At 36.1% G+C, this 26,429-nt stretch overlaps 1 protein-coding gene across 1 annotated transcript in view; it reads right to left on the reverse strand.

The window, feature by feature from the left end:
* Positions 1 to 26,429, reverse strand: part of LOC118616554 (ran-binding protein 17-like) — an 87,954-nt gene that overhangs the window by 21,174 nt on the left and 40,351 nt on the right. Inside the window, exon 14 of the mRNA XM_036242148.1 lies at positions 24,137 to 24,272. Within this exon, the coding sequence (XP_036098041.1) occupies positions 24,137 to 24,272 (136 nt within the window). The remainder of the gene's footprint in view (positions 1 to 24,136; positions 24,273 to 26,429) is intronic.

Genomic DNA, 26,429 nt, shown 5'->3' on the forward strand with positions numbered 1-26,429 from the left:
AAAATATGTTCATTTTAGTATTACTTAAAAACATATACTTTCTCATATATTTATTTGGTTGAAAAATAGGGATAAGATTAGGATAACTTGGGAAAATGGCGGCGGAGTGAATGGAAGCGACACAGACCATCTCCCAGGACCAAACTGGAATTACAAAGAAAATAAAGACAAATCGTCAGGAAAAGGCAACCAAGAAAGCAGCTTGGAGGACCACATAACCAGGGACACTGACTCAATCCTGGTAGGATTGTGAAGACGCGAGACGGGGCCAGGAGCCCACGGTCTGCAGTGGCCTCGGCTGGGACCTGCGGGCTCGGCTGGGACCTGCATCCTAGGCTGGGAGCTGAGGCCTTGTCTGGGACCTGTGGGCTCGGCTGGGACCTGCGGCAGCCTCGGCTGGGACCTGCACCCTGGGCTGGAAGCTGAGGCCTCGGCAGGGACCTGCACCCTAGGCTAGGAGCTGAGGCCTTGGCTGGGACCTGTGGCGGGCTCGGCTGGGACCTGTGACCTCGGCTAGGTGCTATGCCCTTGGCTGGGAACTGCCACAGCCTTGGCCTGGAGCAATGGCCTTAGCTGGGAGCGGTGCCCTCGGGTTAAAGTCCCAAGCGGCTCCACAGTGCAGAGCCGGAACAGAGGCTAAATTAGCAGCAGCCACTCACCTTGGGCCCTGGCAGAGGGAGGGCAGACTGGACTGCAACTGTGTGGGGACACTTGGGATTTGGAGGGCGCTCAGAGCTTTTGCTGAGTTGCAGCCAGGCAGGACAGTGGTCATCTTACTCCTTCCCAGGGCCCTGGGGAGAGGCAGCGGCCCCTTCCTTGGAGATTCAACCCCACCTGGTGGCCACTGAAATGCTAATTGAGGCCCATTATCAACCAGCATCTGCCCCACCCTCAGGAAATCCTCTTACACTGAGCACCTGAGGGAGTTTTTCAGTTAACTCAGAAACCAAGGTACTTCAGGTGACCTCTACGAATAGCCTCCAGGCAAAAAGCTAGAGGATAACTACCATTCCCTGGGCTAGCAACTCTAACCAGAAAAGTAAGACTTGACAGTGGTGTTTAAAGTGGGTCCTCCCTGCCTCATCCAAACCCAGGAGAGGGAGCCACAAACAGCAGAACACCAACACCCACAGGGAAAATTTGGCAGACTCCAAAGCCCACTATGATAGCCAAATTGGTGAAACACAGAAACAAAAGCCAAATGAAAGAGCAAGAGACCTCTACCAAAGATGAGATAAATGAGGTGCAGTTAAACAAATTAACAGAACTAGAATTCAGAGCCATGATCTTGAGGAAGCTCAAGAGCATGTGTAAGGACATGAGCACCATGAGTAAAGACATAGAAATGTTGAAAATCAACCAGTTGGAAATTAAAAACCACCAAGAAGAAATGAAGAATGACATATCAGAAATAAAAACCACATTGGAAAGTCTAAATAGCAGGGTAGAGGAAGCTGAGGACCGGATCAGTGAATTAGAAGATAGGGTAGAAAAAATAAACCAATCAGAAAACCAAAAGGAAAAAACAATTAAAAAGCAGGAAGACAGCTTAAGAGAATGGTGGGACAACTGGAAACATAATAACATTCGCATCATAGGAGTCCCTGAAGAAGAAGAAAATGAGCAAGGGTTAGAGAATATATTTAAAGAAATAGTGACAGAAAACTTCCTTAATTTGGTGAAGGAAGAAGGCATTCAAATTCCAGAGGCACAGAGAGCCCCAAGTAAGAAGAACCCAAACAGGCCCACACCAAGACACATAGTAATCAAAGTGCAAAAAATTAAAGACAAAGAGAGAATCCTAAATGCAGCAAGACAGAAGCAACAGGTTACCTACAAAGGAACCCCCATAAGGCTCTCAGCTGACTTCTCAACAGAAACACTATAGGCCAGAAGGGAGTGGCATGAAATAATCAAGATTATAAAAAACAAGGATCTGAATCCAAGACTACTCTATCCAGCAAGGCTAGCATTCAAAATAGAAGGTCAAATAAAGAGCTTTCCTTACAAAAAAGGCTAAGGGAATATATTAACACCAAACCAGCACTGCAAGATATGCTAAAAGGACTGCTGTAATTAGTAGAAGAAAGAGGAAGAAAAATATAACCACACTAAACAAAAATGGCAATAAATAAGTACATATCAATTATCATCTTAAATGTGAATGGTTTGAATGCTCCTATAAAAAGACACAGAGTAGCTGATTGGATAAGAAAGCATGACTCACATATATGTTGTTTACAAGAGACCCACCTCACAACAAAAGCCTCACATAGGTTGAAAGTGAAGGAATGGAAAAAAATCTTCCAAGCAAACGAAAATGAAAAAAAAGCTGGGGTAGCAATACTCATATCTGATAAAGTAGATTTCAAAATGAAGGCCATAACTAGAGACAAAGAAGGTCACTACATAATATTGAAAGGATCTATCCAACAGGAAGATATAACCTTGATAAACATATATGCACCCAATATAGGAGCACCAAAATATATTAAAAATCTTCTGGAGGACTTCAAAGGAGAAATCGATAGCAATACAATCATAGCAGGGGACTTCAACACCCCGCTGACATCACTGGATAGATCCTCTAGAAAAAAAATTAGCAAGGAAATAGACTCTAAATGAAGCACTAGACCAAATGGATTTAAAAGATATCTACAGAGAATTACACCCCAAAACAGAATTCACATTCTTCTCAAGTACCCATGGGACATTCTCAGAGATCGACCACGTGTTAGGACTCAAACTAATTCTCTACAAGTTCAAGAAGACTGAAATCATATCAAGCATCTTCTCAGATCACAATGGCATGAAACTAGAAATCAATTGCAACAAGAACATGCAAAGACATTTGAACACATGGAAGCTAAATAGCATGTTATTAAACAATGAATGGGTTACCAAGGAGATCAAGGAAGAAATTAAAAACTTCCTGGAAACCAATGAAAATGAAGACACAGCACAAAATCTATGGGATGCAGCGAAAGCAGTTCTGAGAGGGAAGTTCATAGCACTACAGGCCTACCTCAAAAACAAGAAAAATCTCTAATAGACTATCTAACCTCACAACTTAAAGAACTAGGGAGCAAACAAAAAGAAAACCTCAGAGCAAGTAGAGAAGAAAGGAAATAGTAAAGATCAGAGCAGAAATAAACAACATAGAGTCCAAAAAAACAATTCAAAGGATCAATGAAACAAAGAGCTGGTTTTTCGAAAAGATAAACAAGATTGAAGGACCCTTAGCTAGACTCACCAAGAAACAAAGAGAGAGAACCCAAATACACAAAATCAGAAATGAAAGAGAAGTAACAACTGACATCACAGAAATACAAAAGATCGTTAACAACTACTATGAACAATTATATGGCAACAAATTCGACAATCTAAGCGAAATGGACCAATTTCTAGAAACACACAGTCTCCCAAAACTGGACCAGGAAGAGATAGAAAACTTGAACAGACCAATAACAACAGAAGAAATTGAAGATGTAATCAAGACTCTCCCAGCAAACAAAAGCCTACGCCCAGATGGCTTCATGGGGGAGTTTTACCGAACATTCAAAGAAGAACTAACACCCATTCTCCTAAAACTATTTCAAAAAATTCAAGAAGAAGGAAGACTTCCAAACTTGTTTTATGAAGCCAGCATAATTCTAATTCCAAAACCAGAAAAAGACACTACAAAGAAAGAAAACTACAGGCCAATATCCCTGATGAACATAGATGCCAAAATCCTGAACAAAATACTAGCAAATCGGATCCAGCAATACACCAAAAAAAATTATTCACCATTACCAAGTGGGATTCATCCCAGGGATGCAAGGCTGGTACAATATTCACAAATCAATAAACGTGATACACCACATAAATAAAATGAAGAATAAAAACCACATGATCATATCAATAGATGCCGAAAAAGCCTTTGACAAAATCCAGCATCCATTTCTGATAAAAACACTCAGCAGTGTGGGAATAGAGGGATCATATCTAGACATAATAAAGGCCATATATGAAAGACCTACAGCCAACATCACACTCAATGGGCAAAAACTGAAAGCATTTCCCTTAAGAACAGGATCAAGGCTAGGATGCCCACTTTTGCCACTCTTATTTAACATAGTACTGGAAGTCTTAGCTACAGCTATCAGACAGGAAGAAAAAATAAAAGGGATCCAAATTGGAAAGGAGTAAGTGAAACTGTCATTTTCGCAGATGACATCATACTATACGTAGAAAACCCCAAAGGCTCCATCAAAAATTTATTAGACTTAATAAATGAATTTGGAAAAGTAGTAGGATACAAAATTAACATCAAGAAATCGATGGCATTCTTATACACCAGTGATGATCTCACAGAAAGAGAAACTAAAAAGCAATCCCATTTACCATTGCGGCAAAAAAATTAAGATACCTAGGAATAAACTTAACCAAAGAAATAAAGGACCTATTTGCAGAAAACTACAGGTCATTGAAAAAAGAAATAGAGGAAGATATAAAAAAGTGGAAGCATATACCCTGTTCATGGATTGGAAGAATTAACATCATTAAAATGTCCATACTACCCAAAGCAATCTATAGATTCAATGCAATCCCCATCAAAATACCAACGGCATACTTCACAGAATTAGAACAATTACTTCAAAAGTTCATATGGAACCAAAAAAGGCTCTGAATAGCCACAGCAATCTTGAAAAAGAAGAACAAAGTTGGAGGGATCATTACCAGATTTCAGGTTATACTACAAAGCCACTGTAATCAAAACAGCCTGGTACTGGCACAAGAACAGGCACATAGACCAGTGGAACAGAATAGAGAACCCAGAAATGGACCCATGGCAATATGCTCAATTAATATTTGACAAAGGTGGCAAGAGCATACAGTGGAGTAAGGACAGCCTCTTTAATAAATGGTGTTGGGAAAACTGGACAGCTACATGCAGAAAAATGAAACTAGACCATCAACTTACACCATACACAAAAATAAACTTGAAATGGATAAAAGACTTAAATGTGACTCATGAATCCATAAAAATCCTAGAAGAAACTGTAGGCAACAAAATTTCAGACATCATACGCAGCAGAATTTTCACTGATAAATCACCTAAGGCAATAGAAACAAAGGAGAAAATGAACACATGGGACTGCATCAAACTTAAAAGCTTCTGCACAGCAAAAGATACAATCATCAAAACGGAAAGGCTACTCACTGTATGGGAGAGCATCATTGCCAATGATATATCAGATAAGGGGTTAATTTCCAATACATATAGAGTGCTCATACAACTCAACAAAAGGAAGACAAAGAACCCAATTAAAAAATGGGCAGAGGAACTAAATAGACACCTCTCCAAACAGGACATACAAATGGCTAAGAGACATATGAAGAAATGCTCAACATCACTCACTAATCATCAGAGAGTTGCAAATTAAAACAACAATGAGGTATCACCTCACACCTGTCAGAATGGCCGCCATCAACAAATCATCAAACTACAAGTGTTGGCGAGGGTGTGGAGAAAAGGGGACCCTAGTATACTGCTGGTGGGAATGCAGACTGGTGCAGCCACTATGGAAAACAATATGGTGTTACCCCAAAAAATTAAAAATTAAACTTCCATTTGACCCAATGATCCCACTTCTAGGAATATACCCTTAGAAGCCTAAAACACCAATCAGAAAGAATATATGTACCCCCATGTTTGTAGCAGCACTATTTACAATAGCTAAGATCTGGAAACAGCCCAAGTGTCCATCAGTAGACGAATGGATAAAAAAGCTGTGGTACATATACACAATGGAGTAATATGCAGCTGTAAGAAAGAAAGATCTCTTATTCTTTGAGACTACATGAAGGGACCTGGAAAGTATCATCCTAAGTGAAACAAGCCAAACAGAGAAAGACAAATATCACATGATCTCACTTATTTGTGGAATATAATGAACATAACAGTCTGAGGAATGGGTAGTCCCAGAGACGTGCAAGTGGGGTATAGACTGACAATCCCCAGAAGAAGGGGTGGTGGGGGAGAGATAAACCACAGAACATGTATGCATGAACAATGGACATGGACAACAAAGCTGGAAACAGGGCAGGAAAGGTGGGGGAAAAGGAGAAACATCTGTAACAAAAATAAATAAATTAATTAATAAGAAAAAAAAGATTAGGATAACTCATAGTTTATTACAGATGCACCCCATATAACCATATACGTTTCAGTTTTGGGGGGAGATAACATAGATCCTTTAACGTATACATTCCCTTATAGCATTTTAGCACAACGTTTAACATGTAATGGACAAGTGGTCATTATCTCCTATCCTTCACTAGAGCTTAGGTTAAAATAAAAGCAAGAAAGGAGCAGGCATTCAGGTTAAAGGTAGGGAGAAGGGCTTACAACATCATTAGTTATTTATGATGATTTAAACAGAAAAGGCAGAGCATCTCTCTTCAAGAAAGTCATTCAGTGGTTCTTACACTTAGCGTTGGAATGACTCTAGAGCCCGGCGGACAGCTGGGCCCACCCCGGAGCTTCAGAGTCCCATCCAATACAGCAGGGTCTGAGAATTTACCTTTCTAACAGGTTTCCAGGTGGACCTATGATGCTGACTTGGTGCCTCAGTTTGAGATCACTGCTGAAATTCCGTTTCTAACCTTTAGAATCTTCTCCTGATGGCCGTAAAAACCTATCTCCTTTCTCCATTTCTGACATGCTCTCCCACTCTCCTATACTCTCTGGGGAAACAAACCCCTTCACTTCCTTCTCTTCAGAATGACTGTTTTAACTGTTTTTGTTTGTTCGTTTGGGTTAGTTTGTAAATAGGTGAAAGGCATTACTGTTATTTTTCATGTAATATGGAGATATATACAGTGCTTCATACTTTACAACTTACTTTCACATGTATTTATTCAGTTAGCACTTCTAATTCTAATAAGTAAACGGGCAGTGCTTATATTTTAAGGTTATAGTAGCAAATATAGTATTCACATCTTGATAAACTGGAAAATGCTCCTGCTCTCTTCTCTTATGGGGAATCTTCTTTTTTCCTATTTTACTTGTTTTTCTGATTTTTTTCCGACAAAAGAGACAATATAATTAATGCTGGCATAAGATACTGATACAATTCACTACCAAAAGAGCACTAGATATGATGAATTTTATTTCACTGTCAAGAAGAACAAAGTCGGAGAGGTTTGGTGTCCCAGACACAGTTACTGGCTCCAGAAAGGCCAGTGGAGGAGAAGCAAGAGGAGGGAGGGAGGAACGCAAACCCAATGTGAGCATCAGAGCCAAGGAGGGCAGAACAGAGACCCCGAGAAAAGCCCGGGTTCGACCACACCAGATGTCACACTTCCGTCTTTTTCTAGAGGGACTTCAGGACCAGACTGTCTGGTTTTAATTCCCAGTTCTGCCTGGCATTAGGAAAAAAACATAAACTTAATCTGCCAGTATTACAATCACTAAATATTTGCTCCAAACATGAAATGTATCCAAATTCTCCACAAAAATGTCAATCTGTGATAAATCAGTTGGTTTCGAAAACAAATCAGGAATTACATTAGATATTCTAAAAATTAAATTACATGAAAGTCTTTCAAGGACAATGTTCTCATTATATTAAATGCATACAGATAAATGTAAAAACTTTTTACCCTATTTTCTTATTCATAGCAATAATAGCAGCGTGGCTTTTTGGGGGGCGGTATTTGTGTCAGATTAAATGCTATGCCAGGCACTTGTCACATGTCTTATTTAATCCTCACGATTCTCGGTGAAAGGCATCTCCTGTTGATAGGTGAGGAAATTGGTACCAAGAAAAATGAATGGATTTGCCAAGAGTAGTAAGAGTAGGAGGAGCACCAAGCAGGCTGGAGGTCTGTTTGACTAAAAGCTGCTTCTCATTACAACACTGCATCTTGATTCTAACAGACAAATCCTTCCTTAACTGGATTGCTTGATGGCTATCATATTTTAGGAACAAAACCAAACAAAAGTCCAGTTTTTAAAATAGAGAGCTGCTAATTCTCCAACACTGCCTCCCAGAAATAAATAAGGTGACCACTTTTACAAACTCTACCTGGGGTTGCTTTTTAAAAATTAAAAAAAGTAATCACCCTTATCTTATTCTAACACATGGCAGAGGTTACATGCAGCTCTCATTATGATGCTTTCTTCAACTCTAACTGCTCAACTTAAATGAGAGGCATTTGGTACAATCTGAAAAATATTCAGTTCAATTAAAAGTAATTGATGCATGGTGAAATAATTCTTCCCAAAGCTGCTGTAAAATCTTCAAAAAAATAAAGCTACTTAATAATTTTCATCTCCTACAGGCTAGAGAGAAGCATTATTGCATATTAAAAATTGGAGTGTAGTTTTCCCAGAGGTAAAAGAAAGTTATTAAAACAACCTATTTATTGTTGATATAACTATCCATTTGTGCCACACAAAAAGTAACAAATTTCAGTACATTAAAAGAAAAGCTAATTAAGGTATAATTAGTATTTTCTGTATTTTGATAATTAGGGGTTAGTTGGCTATTCCTTTTTAAATTTCTATTTGATACACCCCGACAATGCCTTTAATGAGCAACTAACGCTATTGAATCCCTCATGGCTGAGGAGTTTAGTGACCACTACTACATTACTTTCATTTATCACTGCCTCTTTACCTATAAATTAATCCAGCCCTGTAGCTATGTTGATCTACTTTATATCAATTTCTTCATCCATATCAGCTGAATATGTATGGCATTAACCTCATTTGCTAGTTGAGAAAAGCAGAATTAAAATGAGATCTAATTTCTTGTGCACAGCACAATTTCAAAACTGCCTGCTAATTTCCACCACCTGTCAGTGTGAAGAGCCTTTACTTTCTTGTAATTAAATAAAACAGTATATATTTTAGCAGCTCTGAAAAATGCTAATCTTTCAAAAGTGTTCAGTGATCATTAATCATTAGGACAGTCAAGGAGCCTTATTCAGACTGCTCATTTACCCTTTGTTTAAGCTTAAAAAATATATTTTTTGGCCTTTTTGCAGGACAAATAATTAAATGTACCAGATGGAACATAAACATGAACGATTATAACCCACATTACTAAAGTTTTTATTTATCCAGTTTACTGCTACATGGTGAAAAGAGGCTTAACATTACACAACCTGGAAGTAGCTAGTTTGATAAGATAAGCAAAAATATAACAAGCACACAATATTCTCTGAAATCAGTAGGAATCTAGTAACGCATACCATGTATAGCAGAACCTAAATTTATAAGACTTAGAATATAGTATAATTGGAGAATAATTTTTGACAATACATTTAAACAAATTCATTCAATAAACATCCTACTATGCTACACATTAAACCGTTGCTTAAAAGTATCATTTAAACAAAGGCAGAACCATTCAGAATTAGACACACATAGTTACACACTTTTAATTGGATTTTGTTGGATTTCCCAAATATATATATATATCTCATAACCAGTAGGAAAAATCTAAAAATATTTTTTAAAACCTAAAAGAAAGCATTGACTGTCATTTTAATTTAGAGATAGCAAATTAATATTTTATATTTCTTCTGTATTTTTCTAGTACTTCAGTTTCTATTGTCTATTTTACATCATTTTAATCATACCATATCTGTGGAAGTTAATAAGTAGCCTACAATTCTAGCTTATCACTCATGTATTTTTCAGTGAGTCTAGCTTGTTAATTTTCTTCTTAGTTTTAGATAGCATGAATTAGCAATGAACAGTATATATGTGAGGAAGAAAAATATATACATACATACATACATACCCCCAAATATATTATTAAAATGTTTTAACTACTAGTACCTGGTTTGCTCTCAGGCTGAACATACCTATTGTTCAAATACTAATGTGCCTTGGAAATAATATCTTATGTTTACTTTCTTATCCTTATCCTACCCAAAATGCATAACATGTTAGTACGTAAATGGTTAAGTAATTAATATAGAGAACTTTCAAAGAATTCTTAAATAAATGATTTAATTTTTTTAATGATTACAAATTCACAATATTCCTCCTTCAGTTTTGTAGGAAACTTATGACACTATAGGATCACTATTTTGAAATCTAAAATTCTACTGGGAATATTTCAACCATATTTATTTACAAACTGGTTAATCAAAATGATTTTTCTTATCATTCCAGCTGATCATCAAAATATCTAATAGTTGTTAAACATTCTTCGAAGCAAAGAAAATGCAGATGTGGGAGGGTCGGTGATGAACAAGTTCTGAGGAGCTGCAGTTTCTGCCGCAGAAGCAGGACGGGTCCTATCTCACCCTGGGTCCCTTCAAGCCAGCGACGTAAAGCAATCATGAGCACAAGACAGACAATACTTTCAGGGGTGCAAGAAGAGATTTTCACTGACAACTACTTTGGCAATAAATAATAAGATAACTAATTATAGTACCAGTATCACAGGTGAACACATTTTGAGTAGAAATTTAGTAGTAGATTTTCATACACCTCTATCATTGAAATGCAAAAGTTAGTGCTAATATTTTTACATATGAGTTTCTTTTTTTTTATTTATTTTTTTATCCTCACCCGAGGACATTTTTCGATATTTTGTTCAGATAGAGTGGGAGGGAGAGAGAGAGAGAGAGAAACATCGACGTGAAAGCGACACATCAAGTGGTTGCCACCCACACGACCCAACCAGGGCCGGGGACAAACTGCAACCAAGGTACGTGCCCTTAGCGAGAACCGAACCCGGGTCTCTCTGGACCGCAGGCCGACGCTCTAACCGCTGAGCCAAACCGGCCAGGGCACATATGAGTTTCTTTTAAGAAACTCAAAATATTTTTAAGACAGCAGATTCCACCCCAAGATTCCATTAACTAGGTTTCCCATCTCTGTCTTACAAAGTGGTCAAGGAGGCATTCAGCAGATTCTCTAAAATTTCCAGGGTATCCACCATTATCCTAGAAGCAAGAACTATCAAATAAATGCAGACATCATGTGTGTGTATATATATACATACGTGTGTGTGAATACATACAAATATATAATAAACTAGACATAATTTAAATTGTGGGAATCTTCCTCAGGGTAACAGTTGTAAACCACGTGCCTCCCCTTTTGAACTGTGGGGGAAGGTCATCTAGCACCATGGTTTCCGTAAGACACAATGACTATTATGAAAAACTACAGACCAGTCGGGGCAGAAAAGGAATTTCTGAGTTGCAAAATTTAAACACTGAAACTTGTTTAAATTAAGGGTGTTCTTTAGTGCTGAATTCTTTAAAGATATATTTTAGTCACATACCACATGATATTTTGTTTATTCTTATCACAATTTCTTTAAGTCATGAGAAAAATGTGCAACATCAGAAGCTAAGTTGAGATCAATATAACTGAGGCAGAAAACTTATAAATCATCACCAGAAGAAATTATCACTTTCCACCTTACTTTAAAAAAATTAATTAAGAGAACAATCTAAAACATGTCAGTTATCATTTGTGAACACAAATGGAGTTTTCACTGTGTGCATTTTGTCCACAGATGGTAACTTTCATAAATGCCTTAGAATTTATAAGCATTAAAATAAATGAAAAAATAATAAGAAAATATAGATTAAAAATACTCTGTCGGTAACCATGCAGTTTACCAAGTAATCACAAAAAATTGTTATCTTTGTATTTTCCAGGGTCTTGCACAGTGCCAGGCACAAGGAAAACAATGGTGTATAACAAATGTATGTATAAAGAATTACAAAATTACATATAAGTCAAAAAAAATTTGATGCTAAATAATGGTATATTGGATTTAGCATGATAAATAATTAATAAGAGTCAGTTTAAAAAAATCTAACCCCATATTTTCCCATTTAAATCCTATATCTCTCTTTTATCATCATTTCAATTATTTATGGCAGCTAAGATTTTAACTTTAGGTTTTTCTGCTCTGAACCTCCTTGTCTAATACTTAATGCTCTTGAATCAACCTTAAATACACTTAGGAAGTTCACACTTAAAAAGTATAGTCTGGCAAACCCATTTATAAAGAAAACCATTTTAAAAATAAAATAAGTAGGCTTTCTGTCTGCTTTGTTCAACTTTTTGTTAAACAGGGGCACAGAATGTGTTTTTTTAATAGTTAACATATATTATCATATAAGATGAATTAAGTGGTAAAGGGTATAGAGAAATCATCTTTTTAAAAAAGAGCCTATCTGAATACTGATGTATTATATATATATATGTATATATATATATGTATATATATCTCATATATATAGTAGGTGTATTATATGATAATTGAAAGGACAAATCCCTGACCAATTAAATACAGCAATGTAAGCCTTAACTTGGACTATAAGCACTAACCATTCTCTAAGTAGGGAAACCTAGCTAGCTCTAATAACACTCTATTACAGAGATGGATTACAAGACATTTACATAGTAAATATGAAAACAGCATATAACTAAAGTTGAAAAAGTTTTAAAATACTTAAGAGAAAATTCCGAAAGTCATTGATCATTATTCTTTAATACTCAAACGTCAAAAGATATTCTTGACTTTGTAAGGTCTTTTTTTCCCTATAACCTGTATGATACACTTATTACACTAAAATATTTTTAAATTTTTAAATGTTTGCTGTTTAAAAAGTTTGAAAGTTGCTATTTATTTTCCATCAATGTGAAAAGTCTGTGCATAAAACACTTTTCTTATGATTGAGTTTTCTAAACGTTTTTGCCTAAAAGTGTTACCAAGTACAAAGACAGGTTTCGCCAGCAATCGAAATGTATCCAAGTCTGTAAAGAAGCAGCAAGCACATTATTTCAACATTGGATTGCACTTCGAGTTACAGCAGTCCACTGAAGTTACTGTTACAATATGTTTTTCTGTTTCATTATTCAAGTGCTTTCCTACTCAATTTACCAGTAACTGTTAGTAACAGTCTATGCAAGAGAACCTAACTGTAGGGAGAGAATGCCATCTGCTGCTTCATGTGTGTACTCAACAGGAGGGGAAAGTGGGTAACAGGTGAAGTCATCACAGGAAACAATTGAAAACTCTGTATGCAAAGATAATGCTTCAAAGTTCAAGTATTCTAATTTCTATTTTGAATAACTTGGAAATATATCAATGGGCACTTACTGTCTTAATGCAAATTCCAAGTTATTCCACAGAATTACAAGGCTACGATGTGCTTATGTATCTATCACTAGATTGAGATGCTTATAAACAAGGCTTTTTCTCAGGTATGGGAGAGTCCAAAGAAAAGGATTAGTTGCCTAGCCTTAACAAAGCCAGTTACCATTTATGAATTACTGCAATATCCTATTTATAAACATGTGACCTATTAATAAAGTGACCATATAATTTATTATCCACACCAGGACACTTTTGAAAATGAAAACTAGAGCAATTAACTATCAATTATGCCAGGATAAGTGTGAACCCAGACTATCCTAGGCAAATCTAAATGTTGGTCACCCTGCTTATAAATTACCATGCTGTCTTCACAACCTTCCCAATGTCTTGAGAAAGTTCCTGAAAGGTAATTTGGAACTTTTTAGGAAATAGCTAGACTCAGGAGGAAGGCAAATTTTTTAAAAAGTGGGAAACTAGCCCTGGCCAGTTTGGCTCAGCGGTTAGAGCGTCGGCCTGCGGTCCGGAGAGACCCGGGTTCGGTTCCCGCTAAGGGCACGTACTTCGGTTGCAGTTTGTCCCCGGCCCTGGTTGGTCATGTGGGTGGCAGCCACTCGATGTGTCCCTTCACGTCGATGTTTCTCTCTCTCTCTCCCTTCCTCTCTCTCCCTCCCACTCTATCTGTACAAAAAAATGGAAAAATATCCTCGGGTGAGGATAAAAAAAAAAAAAAAAAAAAAAGTGGGAAACTAACAATGCAGTGGACTCCCAGCCCAGAGAGTTCCTGGTTCTAAGTAGCTACGTCAACTCTGCCTGATGTTTTACTTCCCTTTGTCACATCATTTGCAATTCTTTGGCATTAATAAATGCCTTCTTTAGAAAAAGTCTTTTCTAGGTGAATTTCTTCTTAAATTAATTGGAATGCTTTCCTTTTGACATCTGGCAGATGCTAAGTATTTGGAAAGAAAGCAAATGTGTAAGGTAGAGGGGTGTGTGTGTGTGGGGGGGGTACATGGGGTGGTTATGGGGAAGATGAAATCCCTCTGGTGATGGCTGACTGGATAGGATGCCAAAACTGGGAGTAAGGAGAGGAATAAAAATCTCTACGAGTAACTTGCCTTTCTTTTTTTTTTAATTTATTTTTTATTGTTGAAAGTATTACAGATGTCCCTTCTTTTATCCATTGACCCCTTCCTCCCCACTCCCATCCCCTTCCAGCTTTCCCCAAACTACTGTTTGTGTCCATTGGTTGTGCATCTATGCATATAAGTTCTTTGGTTTATCTTTTCCCACCCCCCACCCCGCCTTCCCTCTGAGGTTTGTCAGTCTGTTCCTTACTTCTATGTCTCTGGATCTATTTTGATCAACAGCTTATTTTGTTCATGATAAACCATAAATAAGTGAGAAATTTTAAATTCTAAGAGGGAAAAAAAACCTGCTTTCTTCTCAATTTCTGCTGTCTTAATTTAGGAGGCCAAAATTCAGACAAATCTATTAATACTACAGCTTATCAGTGTCATTGATTAAATAGCTCCTTGTGTATCTATTTTTAAAGGAAAATACATTCCAAGATCTAAAGAACCACATTTTCACTAACTTTTGAAATTTCATTTATTGGTGAGACTTTTGTAACCAACCAAAGCAAAACTTGTTTATAGTAGGGTTGGCTTGAATAAATAAAGGGATTTAAGAACTAAGTTCAAAATGTCCAAACTTTGGTAAATATTTGGAAGCCAAGGGGTGTGTGTGTGTGTGTGTGTGTGTGTGTGTGTAAAGGGTTCTTCCCATTATGCTAAGTGAAATAAGCCAGAGAAAGAAAAGTATATGATTTCACTCATATGTGGAATTTAATGAACAAACTGAACTACCAAGCAAAATAGAGACAGACTCATAGAGAGAGAGCAGGCAGACAATGCTGCTGGTTGTGGTGGTGGTGGTAGGGAATTAGCAAAGAAGAAAAAACAGAGAGAACTCATGGACATGGACAACAGTATGGTGACTGCCGGGGAAGAGGGCAGCGGGAGGGGGTGGTGGAAAAGGGCATAGAGGAGACAAATGGTGATGGAAAAAGTAAAATAAAATAAGAATAGTTTTTTTTTAATTTAAAAAATAAAATAAAAAGCATTCCTCCTTATTTAACTTTAAATTTTTAAATCTAATTTAATTGGATTTAAAATTTAAAACTTTTCCAAATAAATATATGGGAATCAAATGTAAAAATGTAATATTTAAAACTGTTCTCAATAAAATGAAGCATAATTATGGTAAATGGAGGCGTCTTCTATATGAGAGCAAAGAATGCGCTAATAATATTTACCAAAGAACTCATGAACATAAAAATAAAGAAAAAATACTGCAAAAATTCTGATTAATACCCTAAAAATGATTCTACTATATTTAGTAGAGTTTTAATGTTTTAAATTGCATCCTAATATTTTAAATGGGTGACCTATTTACATATACAGTTTACCAGTTAGCTACACCTCCGATGAGTCTATTTGGTTCCAAGAGCATGCCAGATTACTGTAACTACCCTGTAACTGAACTCCAGAACACATTATTTACACAGCTCACAAATTACCCACTAGTTGGATGACAAAATGGTCCATGTGCAGAGGCCTGACTTTGCTGCACTTTGTATCAGTGTCCTGGATACAAGGCAGGCTGCATAGGACTGCCATGTGTCTCCTGTCCCAGACTTCTCCCTCTTAAAAAACCCTTTCCCCTGCATCAGACATATACTCATGTGCTCTGTGCTCCCATGACACCACGTGCTTACCACTGTCACTGCATATATAAAGTGATATTGTATTTGTCCAAATCAATTTGTATTTCTATAAAATTATATATACACATCATTTAAATATCAAATAGAAACAATGAAAAATCTGCCATACTCCTCCACACCTCTTATTCCAATACTCAGTAAACCACTTTAAACTCTTTTAACTATTTCTTTCACTATTTTCATCTATTCTTCTAAGTAACATGCTTATAGCTATTTCTTGAATTCTGAATTTTAGACATTATCTTTTGACTCCTTAACATATTTATGACAATGTACCAATCATTCACAACTAAGCTACACAGTTCTACTATAATTTCCTTTCTTACACACTTAGTTTGACTCACTTTTATCTGAGTTTTCTATGTTTCTACCTATTGCAAATTGCTCCTTGAACTCTATTCCAGATCTGCAAAACCCCTCAACTCCTCTCAATGTGATCCAACACATCAGGTAATCAATCAGTTCCTTTACAGGAGAAAAAGAACAGAAAAACCAATGACTCCCACCTGTTCCCGTCTAAACTGGTTGGTCTCTACGCTGGAGGCTCAGCTGTCACCCTAGAGCTTCCCTTTGGCCTTAGGTTGGAAATTCCCTTGGCCTCTCTCCTATGTTGGATCCCCCAATTCTCTGATCCCCTGCCTTTCTTCTTCTTTCTGGGTTTACTCTCTTAATTTGGCGGAACACAGCTTCCAGTAGTTTCGCGGTAAAGCATGTAAGGGAAATAAATTTTGAGGCTTTGTCTGACTAAAAATACCTTAAGTTTGACTGGATATAAAATTTTAGGTTGGAATTCACTTTTTCTCAAAACTGCGAGGGTACTGTTCCAGTGTCTTCTATTTCTAGCGTTGTAATTGAGAAGGCCAATATAATTTTCATTCCCAGTCATTTGTTCCACTTACATATGCATTCACTGGTTGATTCTTGTATGTGCCCTGACCAGGGACTGAACCTGCAACCTTGCCGTACTGGGATGATGCTCTAACCAATTGAGCTACCTAGCCAGGTCATTCCCAATCTTTTGCATGTGAGCCATTTTCTCTCTCTGGAAGCTCCCAGGATCTACTCTTTCCCTCCCTGGTGATGTGAATCTCCAATACTTGCGCTCTGATGAGGGTCTTCTTTCACTTGCTTGGCTGGACCCCGGCGTCATCCCTTTCAGTCAGTGTAAAATCTCTTATCCTTCATTACAAGAAATTTTCTCGTATTCATTCATTTCCTCTTACTGGAACTAATATCTTATTAATCTACTGTTAGGCTTCCTGCATTGTCTAATTTTCTTATCTTTCTCTCCTATTGTTCTTTTTTTTTTTTAATCCTCACCAGAGGACATTTTTGCATTCATCCTCAGACAGCGTGGGGAGGGAGAGGGGGGAAGAGAGAGAGAGAAACGACGTGAGAGAGACACATTGAGTGGCTGCCACCCACATAATCCCAATCAGGGTGGGGATAAACTGCAACCAAGGTATGTGCCCTTAGCGGGAACTGAACCCAGGACACTCTGGTCCGCAGGAGGACACTCTTACTGCTGAGCCAAACTGGCAGGGCTCCTATTGTCCATTTTTAACTTTTTGTTCTACTTTCTGGGTGATATTTGCTACATCATCTTCCCAGTTCTCTATTAAGATTTAATTTCTGCTATCATGTCTTAAGTTTCAATGAGCTCTTCCTTCTCCTCTGAATTACCCCTTTTTTAGACTCCTGTTCTTGTTTCATGGTTTCAATTTTGTTTTGTTTTTTGCACCAATATCCTAGTTTCTGTTTATCACTCTGATTTTCATATAAGCGGCTTTCTTCAAAAGGCTGCCAGTTGGCAGCTAACTGTTCACAATTCTTAGAATGAGGCACTAAAGACAGACTTTGTTCACAACAGGGCTTGCCAGTCAGGGCCATACGGTAGGATGATTTTTAAATTGGGGACCCCACACATCTGTATCTGAAAAACTCTCTCAAATAAATTTCTTATTCCTAAATGTATTTCATCAATCTTCTGCTCCGGAGTTTCAAGCCAGCTAACAGTGTTATGATAGCAAGAGTTGAGGAATGTCTGGGAGTATTTTCAGTCCAGTGTTTCATTCTCATCCTCAGCTGTTCAAACATCCATAAAAAAAAATTCCTGTCTCCTATAAGAACTGATGAGGAGTCTAGCTGTGCTGGGGTAGGAAGGTGCTATGGGAATCTAATGAATCCTCACACACATTTTAAGTCAGTTCTCCTACTTTCAGCAACACTCTGAGCTCTAACCTTCAAAGGTATCAACCGTCTCCAGTCCCGAGCTTCTCCAGTATACTTAGTGCCCATCATGTGTCTAACTAATTATTGGCTTCCTCCACAGTGAGCATTTAAGGCTCAGCTCTTTTAGGTACATTAAGACAAATACAACTTATATAGCTGGTTGCTAGCCTCAAGTGTTTAATTGTCTAGCATCTCTCCCATTTTTTCCTTGGAAGTATATTTCTTTTTTATTTCTTTATTGTCACTAAAGTAGAGCTTCAAGGTACACAGGAGGATAAAAGTGAATATCTAATTTGATATGTTTAACTAGAGTGTCTATAATTATTTGTTTTGTAGATTAAAACTTTCAAATATAGAAAAAGGAATAAATTCTAATAATAAATACCCATGCAAACCCACCATGAAGACTAAGAAATAAAACATTACAGCTTAAGTTTCTTATGCCTTCTAGGTTGCCATATTTCTGCTTAATCAGAGATAAGCATTGTCTTCATTCAATGTTTACCAATTCCACACACAGTTTCTATTTTTACTAAAAGGAGAAATCATGGAAATATAATATTTTTAACATATCTGATATAGGGTACATCACATTATATATATCCTTCTACAACTTTTTTCATACGATAATATGGAGGCTTTTTAAAAAAGTTATCCAGAAATAAATGTAGTTTTCAAAAATTATTGTTTTCCTTGTTATACAGAATCCCACTCCATGACTATACAAATACTTATTTACCCATTCTCCTGCTGATGGACAAATTTCCTTTTGTTCTCAAAATTACACATCAGGCTTCTATGAATAATCTTTTGTAAAAAGCGGCATAACAAACAAAGTGCTTAAATGATCATTATAAGCTTAGTGAATTTTTACGTATGTATCCACTCATGTCACTTTCATCAAGATAAAAATATTTACAGCTCCCCAGAAGGCTCCCTTGCTCAACTTCCTAGTCAATATATTCTCCCCCTCCCAAAGGTAGCTACCATGTGACTTCTATCACAAGTTAGTTTTGACTGTGAATAAACTAAGTAGACTCATAAAGAATGTACACTATGTGTCTAACTTTTTTCATTCATCATCATGGTTAAATTGACTATCATAAATTCACTCCAATTTTTGCATGTAGCAAATGTTTTCTTCTTTTCTTTTACTGCTGTATAGTATTACATCATACGACTGTACGTTATTTATCCATTCGACTGTTGATGGAATGGGTTTCCAGTTCTTGGATGTTATAAATTAAGCTGCTATGAACATTCTTGCACTTGTCACTTTGTGACATATAAACCCATTTCTTCTGGATTTATACCTAAGGATGAAACTAATGAGTTATAGGGTAGGCTATGTTCAGTTTCGGTAGTTTCGGTTATCAAATAGTTTTCCAAGAAAGTTACATCAACTTACACCTCTATCAGCAACGTATAGTAGTTTCACGTATTCCAGTCTTAATCATTTCTAGGTCTATACTGGTATTTCATTAGATTTCACTGATGATTAACAATGTTGAGCATTTTTTATGTGATTATTGGATGTTCAGATATCTCCTTTTGATACAACTGTTTAAATCTTCCCCCCATTTTAAAAGTGAGTTTTTTTCTTGATTATTGTTGCTTTGTAGTAACTTTTGAAGTTACTTTTGAAATTGAGAAGGTAGTGTTCTTTTTTCAAGATTGTTTTGGCTATTCTTGGTTCTTTAAATTTCTACATGAATCGTAGGATAAGCTTGTCCATTTCTGCAAAGATAGCTAAGATTATGATATTGTGTTGAAGCTGTAGATAATTGGGGAGAGGAGGTACTGCCATTTTAACAATATTAAGTCTTCTGATTCATGACCACGGAATATCTTAATTCCTTTTTATGCTATTGTAAATGGAATGTTTTGTTCACTTTTTAATAGATCCCTAGTATGTTCTATATACAAGGTCATATCACTTCCTCCCTCCCAATCTGGGTGCATTTTGTTTCATTTTCTTGCCTAATTTCCCTGACCAGAACCTCTAGTACAATGTTTAACATAAGAGACATTCTTGTATTACTTCTGATCACAGGGGAAAGCATTAATACGTTGTTAAATTCCATTTGTTAATTTTTTCTTGTTTTGCATCTGTATTCATAAGAGATATTGGTGAGTAGTTTTATTTTTTTGTGGTGTATCTGTATGGTTCTGGTATCAAGGTAAACTGCCCTTTTAGGACAAGCTGGGAAGTATTTCCTCCTCTTCTACATTTATGAAGAACTGGCATTAATTCTTTGAATGTTTGGTAGAAGTCATGAGGGAAGCCATCTGGGCCTGAGCTCTTCTTTGTGGGTTATCTTTGATTGCTAATCCAATTTCTTCAGCTGTTGTACGTCTGTTCAGATTTCTATGACTTCTTGAATCAGAGTAAGTAGTTTATGTCTTTCTAGAAATTTGTCAATTTCATTTAAGTTATCTACCTTATTGGCATTCAACTGTTCATAATATTCCATTATAATTCTTTTTATTTCTGTAAGGTCAAGAGTAATGTTCAAAATTTCATTCCTGATTTTAGTACTTTGAGTCTTCTCTCTTTCACTTACTGTTACCTAACAATCTCCCCTTTTTTGCCACAATTTGAAATGCAACAATGCACTAGCCCCAAAATATTTTCCATCTAGCGTTTCTTAGTTGGATGCCAGAAAAGCAGTATGTAGAGAATTTGTAAATGTCTTAGACAGTCTGTTCTTTCATTTGTAAAGTGGTTAATAGCACAGGCTCTGTTATTATGTCTCTTGGGTTCAAATCCAGTTCAACCAGTTAAACACATGAATTAACCATTCCAAGCTTCAGTTTCCATGCATGTAAGAAGAGGCTGGGTGTGTGTTAATACTAAGAACTATTTCTATGGAGTTCTTGTGAGATAAAACTGGATGCTCGTCAAGTGCTGTGAAAGTCTTTGGCACAAATTGTTACATAAATACCTACAGCTACTATTGATGATCCTTCTTTATCACTTACAGGATATACTTCTATACATCATGTAGGACTCTTCAAAGATTCCACCTTGGCTCCCAAAACACGTATTTCTATAAAATATATTATTTTGCATATATAGGTTTTTATAAAAATTGCAAGATGTGCCCTGGCCAGTTTGGCTCAGCGGTTAGAGCGTTGGCCTACGGTCCGGAGAGACCCCGGTTCGGTTCCCGCTAAGGGCGCATACCTCGGTTGTAGTTTGTCCCCGGCCCTAGTTGGTCATGCAGGTAGCAGCCACTCGATGTGTCCCTTTCACGTCGATGTTTTTTTTTCTCTCTCTCTTCCTCTCTCTCCCTCCCACTCTATCTGAACAGAAAATGGAAAAATATCCTCGGGTGAGGATTAAAAAAAAAAAATTTCAAGTTGCTTAACAGTACACCTTATTTAAAATTGCCAAATAATTTCACTGAAGCCAGCATCATTTTCCTTTATTACCCTTTACTATGTGAAAATAGTATACATGAGGTCTAGACCCACTTCCTTTGAAATTCTACTACATATGTACAACCAACCACTCTGCAGCAGAAAGCATACAAACGACATGCCAGGCATTAGAGGTGATGACAATAAAAAAGGCAGAAGCAGTCCTAACCCAAATTATAGTCCACACATGCTTCACTAACATATGTAATTACAACGCAATGTAATATGTAAACAGGAAACACAGGGTGCTAGAGAACACAGAGAAAAGATACTCTCCCAGAGTGTAAGTTAAGAAGGGCATCCTACACAATGGGATGTCTGATGTGAAAGGTACGGAGGAGTAAGGCAGGGAGGCAGAAGTTGGATTTAAAGGAACTAGGTCCTAGGCAGAAGGCACATTTTGTTCAAAGGCCCAAAATTGACAGAGGACGCAGACTGCTAAAGGAGCTGGAAAAGTCTAGCACACAGGAAGTGTGCAGTGCAAGTATGGAGTGCTGAAGCATGACATGTGGAAAGAGACTGGGAAGAAACTCGTAAGCCCTCCTCTTTATAATCCAATTAAATGAAAGAATGCTTATGAGTGCTGAATACAGTTCCTAGTACAAAATAAGTGCACACTAAACTAAACATTATTCACTTACTGTTAGCTAACACTCTCTCCTTTTTTGCCATAATTTGAAATGCAACAATGCACTAACCCCAAAATATTTTCCATCTAGCGTTTCTTAGTTGGATGCCAGAAAAACAGTATGTAGAGAATTTGTAAATGTCTTAGACAGTCTGTTCTTTCATTTGTAAATGGGAACACGAATGCCAACCTCTCAGTCTTGCTGTAGGACTAGAAAGAGCATCCTAGAAGAGTCAGGGCACACAGGAATGACCTCAGCAAGCAGTTCCTATTAAGGCAGACTCGCAGACCAGACAGAGAAACAGAAAAGTGGAAAGCTTTGGCTTCACTTTGTACGCAGTAGGAATACCTTAGAAATAACATCATCTTAGGCCTAAAATCTCTTTGAAAGCAGGATAAGACACATACACCAAAAATGCTCAAGTTTTTATCAAAAGAAACACTAGTCTGATGATATGTTTATTTTCCTAATGTGTAAGCTCTTACAAACAGAAAAACAGATCTTCTATGGTTCATTTTTTTCACAGTATATTTCTCAAGTCCCACTAACCTAAAACAACTACTCTTATCTTACATATTTCTTTCCAAGTACTTTAAACACAACACTTGAAGGGTTTTTCTACTCCATATTATACTGTTCTGATTTAAGCCCAAGACCAAATGGATATTGAATAAGTAATGTTTCAAGAGTATCTACTTTGCAAAAGCAAAATAACAAACTCTCTGATTACATTTAAAACAAGACAATTAATCATAATTCAATTTAAACTCAACTTCTGAGTAACATATCTAGGATGTTAAAAGAGGCACCCTATATAAATTACATACTATGTAATTTTTGTCGGATTCTAATTTGTCTTACTGTCAACACATTCATTTCAAGCTATTCTTTTTTCTTCCTAATGGTCTCATTCAAGAGTAGCTTAATTCTAAGAAAATTTTATTGATATTAATCATAAATGGCAATAAAATATCAAAATGTGTCTGACAAAGAAAGCATTAAGCTACATCTTCTCTTTCTTGAAAAGCAAACAAAAAACTACCTGAAATAAACTAAAAGACTATCTTAACAAATTCAAACAAATATTTTTTCACACAACTATACACTATTATTAACAGAAAATCACAAATGAACTGAAAATTAAGCTATATTTCCCAGGGAAGAAAATCTCGGCTAATACAAAAAGCTTATTCCAGAATGTTCAAGTAGGAAACATTTCCACATTACTAATACAAACTATAAATCCAAAGGAGATAAGAATATCCGCAGGAATTCTTACAGAGGTTTTGGCAAGAGGTACTATTCCAGGAAGAAGAAAAAAAGTCATAGATTTTACTGTCGCAAATACCACTAAATACCTGCTTAGGGCTCACATATATACCCTCAATAATCCCTCAGTATGCCTTTGGATCAAGTCATCTCAATTTGTTGATGCTAAACTTTCAAGTGTCATAGGACAAGTGTTCTCCACATCAAGGTGATTTAACTGTGGCCTCTCAAAGACATACCTAACTCTCTTAGCCATCACAACCTATCATGTAAAAATGCCGAGGAATGAGCAAAAAACATACTGGAAAACACATAAGTAAGTGTCCAGGAAAAACCCAAAACTACTAAAAGAGTAAATTTTATGTTTTAAACCTTGAAATACAATACTATAAGGCAAAGTCCATTAAGGTCTTTAAAACAATTTTAACTCTTTCATGACTAGCCACATAAAAAAATGGAAACTGTCTATCAGTCTTTAAAGGAAATGGTAAATCCAGGCATAAAACAAGCAAATTAATCTCACATTGCCTTCAATACCAATTAATTGATCAATTAAATTTCTCATGTAGAAACTGCCCAAATATATCATTCAGCTCAAAGTTGTTATATGCAAACACCTTTCTTAATCTTCAAAAACATTTTTTGAATCTCTAGTAAAAACCTACCTTTGAGGTTCTTTGAAGTTGATCACCAACATATGTTTTACGAAACTGATCCAAGAACCACAGAATTGCCAGCTCTATTTTCTCGTTAGAACACTGAGGCAGTCCGGTGTCCATTAAAGATATAAGCTGAAAAACACTTTTCATGAAGGAAAGAAAAAAAGCTTCAGTAAAAATTCTTAGAGAAACAACATGAAAACATACATTAAAATACTTAGTGTCAATGTAATATAACATATAATTGCTGTAAAAAGTGGAAAAATACAAAAACTTATAAAAAAATATTTTAAAAATCATCTAAAATACTACCACCAAGCGATACTACAATTTGATCTAATTCCTTCTAGTTTTTTCCCTAAGACATACATGTGCCTATACACATACAAACATACAAACATACAGATGTATGTATTATTTTACAAAAAAGTTGCATTTAAATACATATGACACATACATATAAACATAAAATATACATAGACATGAGTAAATATCTATAGTTATTATGCATATAATATTATAAAATATTATATTCATAGGTATGTTATATATAATATTTCAAAAATATAATATTACATAGGTATGTTAATGTAAAATAGGAATATAAAATTTTAGTCAAAAAAGAGTGATACTGAATGTGTAGTTTTAGATTTTACTTTCTCATTAAACCTTTTATTTTTATATAGTGATATATTTTGGGGTAACAGGATTCAAAATACAAAAAACTCACACACAAAACAAGAGGTACACCCATCAAGTTATATCACTTTCTTAATGAATAATAAAAATTTTACCTGAAATAAATTACAAGATGATCTTAACATAATCAAGTATTTTTAACACAAGTATGCAACTATTATCAGAAATTTATAAATAAACTGAAGGTTAAGTTAAATTTCCCAGAGAAAAAAACTTAATTCAGTATAATGAAAAGTTTGGTCTAGAATTTTCAAAAAAGAAATCTTTTATTATCTATCTGTTTTCCAGTGGATGGCAACCAAGTGCCTGATGCTACCAAGAATCAGCATATTACAACCATCTTTCCAAGAGACAGAAGTAGGGGTTGTTGAGAAAGCAGCACGTTTTTCTCCTCTTCTAACTGTGCAAGGCAGGTATGCCCAGCCCTGACCTCCCTGCTTCCATCCATGTATGCACACAAGACACAAACACACGCTGTTAATAGTGTACACGTCCTCCGAAGGATTTTTAAAAATGTGTGCACAGGCAAATATGATTATGCAGTCTCCTCCCAACTCTTTTAAAAATATGGATCATACTATGCTTATGGTTCTACACCTAGCTTTTTGCATTGACAACATATCTTACAGATATTTCCATATTAGATGTAAAGAGCTTTCTCATTCTCTTTTGTGGCTGTTCAACATTCCAGTATATGAATGTACCATAATATTTTTAAGCATTCCCCTACTGATGGACACTAAAGTTATTTATAATATTTTTGCTTTTACAAAAATGTTGCAATTAATCTTGTACACATCATTTCACACTTGTAGTTACAATACACACTTCTAAAAGTCAAACTACTAGCTTAAAGAATATAAACTTCCATAATTTTGATAGCAATTACTAAATTGCCCTCCACAGAAATGGAAACAATTTATATTCCTATCATCAGCCTATGAAAGTGTCTAGATACACACAGATAATCTAGGATGATATTAAACTTTAGAATTTTTTGAAATCTGAAAAAGGCATCTGTAGTTTTCATGTATATTTCTGTCACGTATGTGAGGTTAAAATTTGTCCATGTTTTTCAGTCATATTTATGTCCTTTTCTGTGACCTGTTCATATCCTTTGCAAATTTTTTCTATTTGGTGTCTTTTCATTGCTGATTACTACAAATTCTTTATACATTATAAAATGGAGCCCATTACCTATGGTTGAGCTGTAAATATTTTCCCTCATTTTTCAGTTGTCTCTTGACTTTGATTACTGTATTTTTTAATGCCATGGAGAAATTTCTGTTGTTTTCCTTATGCAGAAAATGTTATTAATTTTTTTCTATGGATTTTGTATAATAACAAGGTCTTACCAGAATCTAAAGTGTTTTTAACATTTACCTCTAATACATTTGAACTTATCTTGAACATTATCTTGTGAGATATGGATCATAATTTGTTCCCAGATGGCCACTCAGCTGCTTAAACACCCTTTCTTTCTCGTACAGTCCGTCTTTTCCTCACCATCTTCAGTTACTCTTTGTCATATACACTAAGTTCATTTATGCTTTCAGATACTTACTGGACCTTTAATTCTATTCCAATGACTTGTCTCACT

The sequence above is a fragment of the Molossus molossus genome, unplaced genomic scaffold (assembly GCF_014108415.1).
Source record: "Molossus molossus isolate mMolMol1 unplaced genomic scaffold, mMolMol1.p scaffold_m16_p_4, whole genome shotgun sequence".
NCBI lineage: Eukaryota > Metazoa > Chordata > Mammalia > Chiroptera > Molossidae > Molossus > Molossus molossus.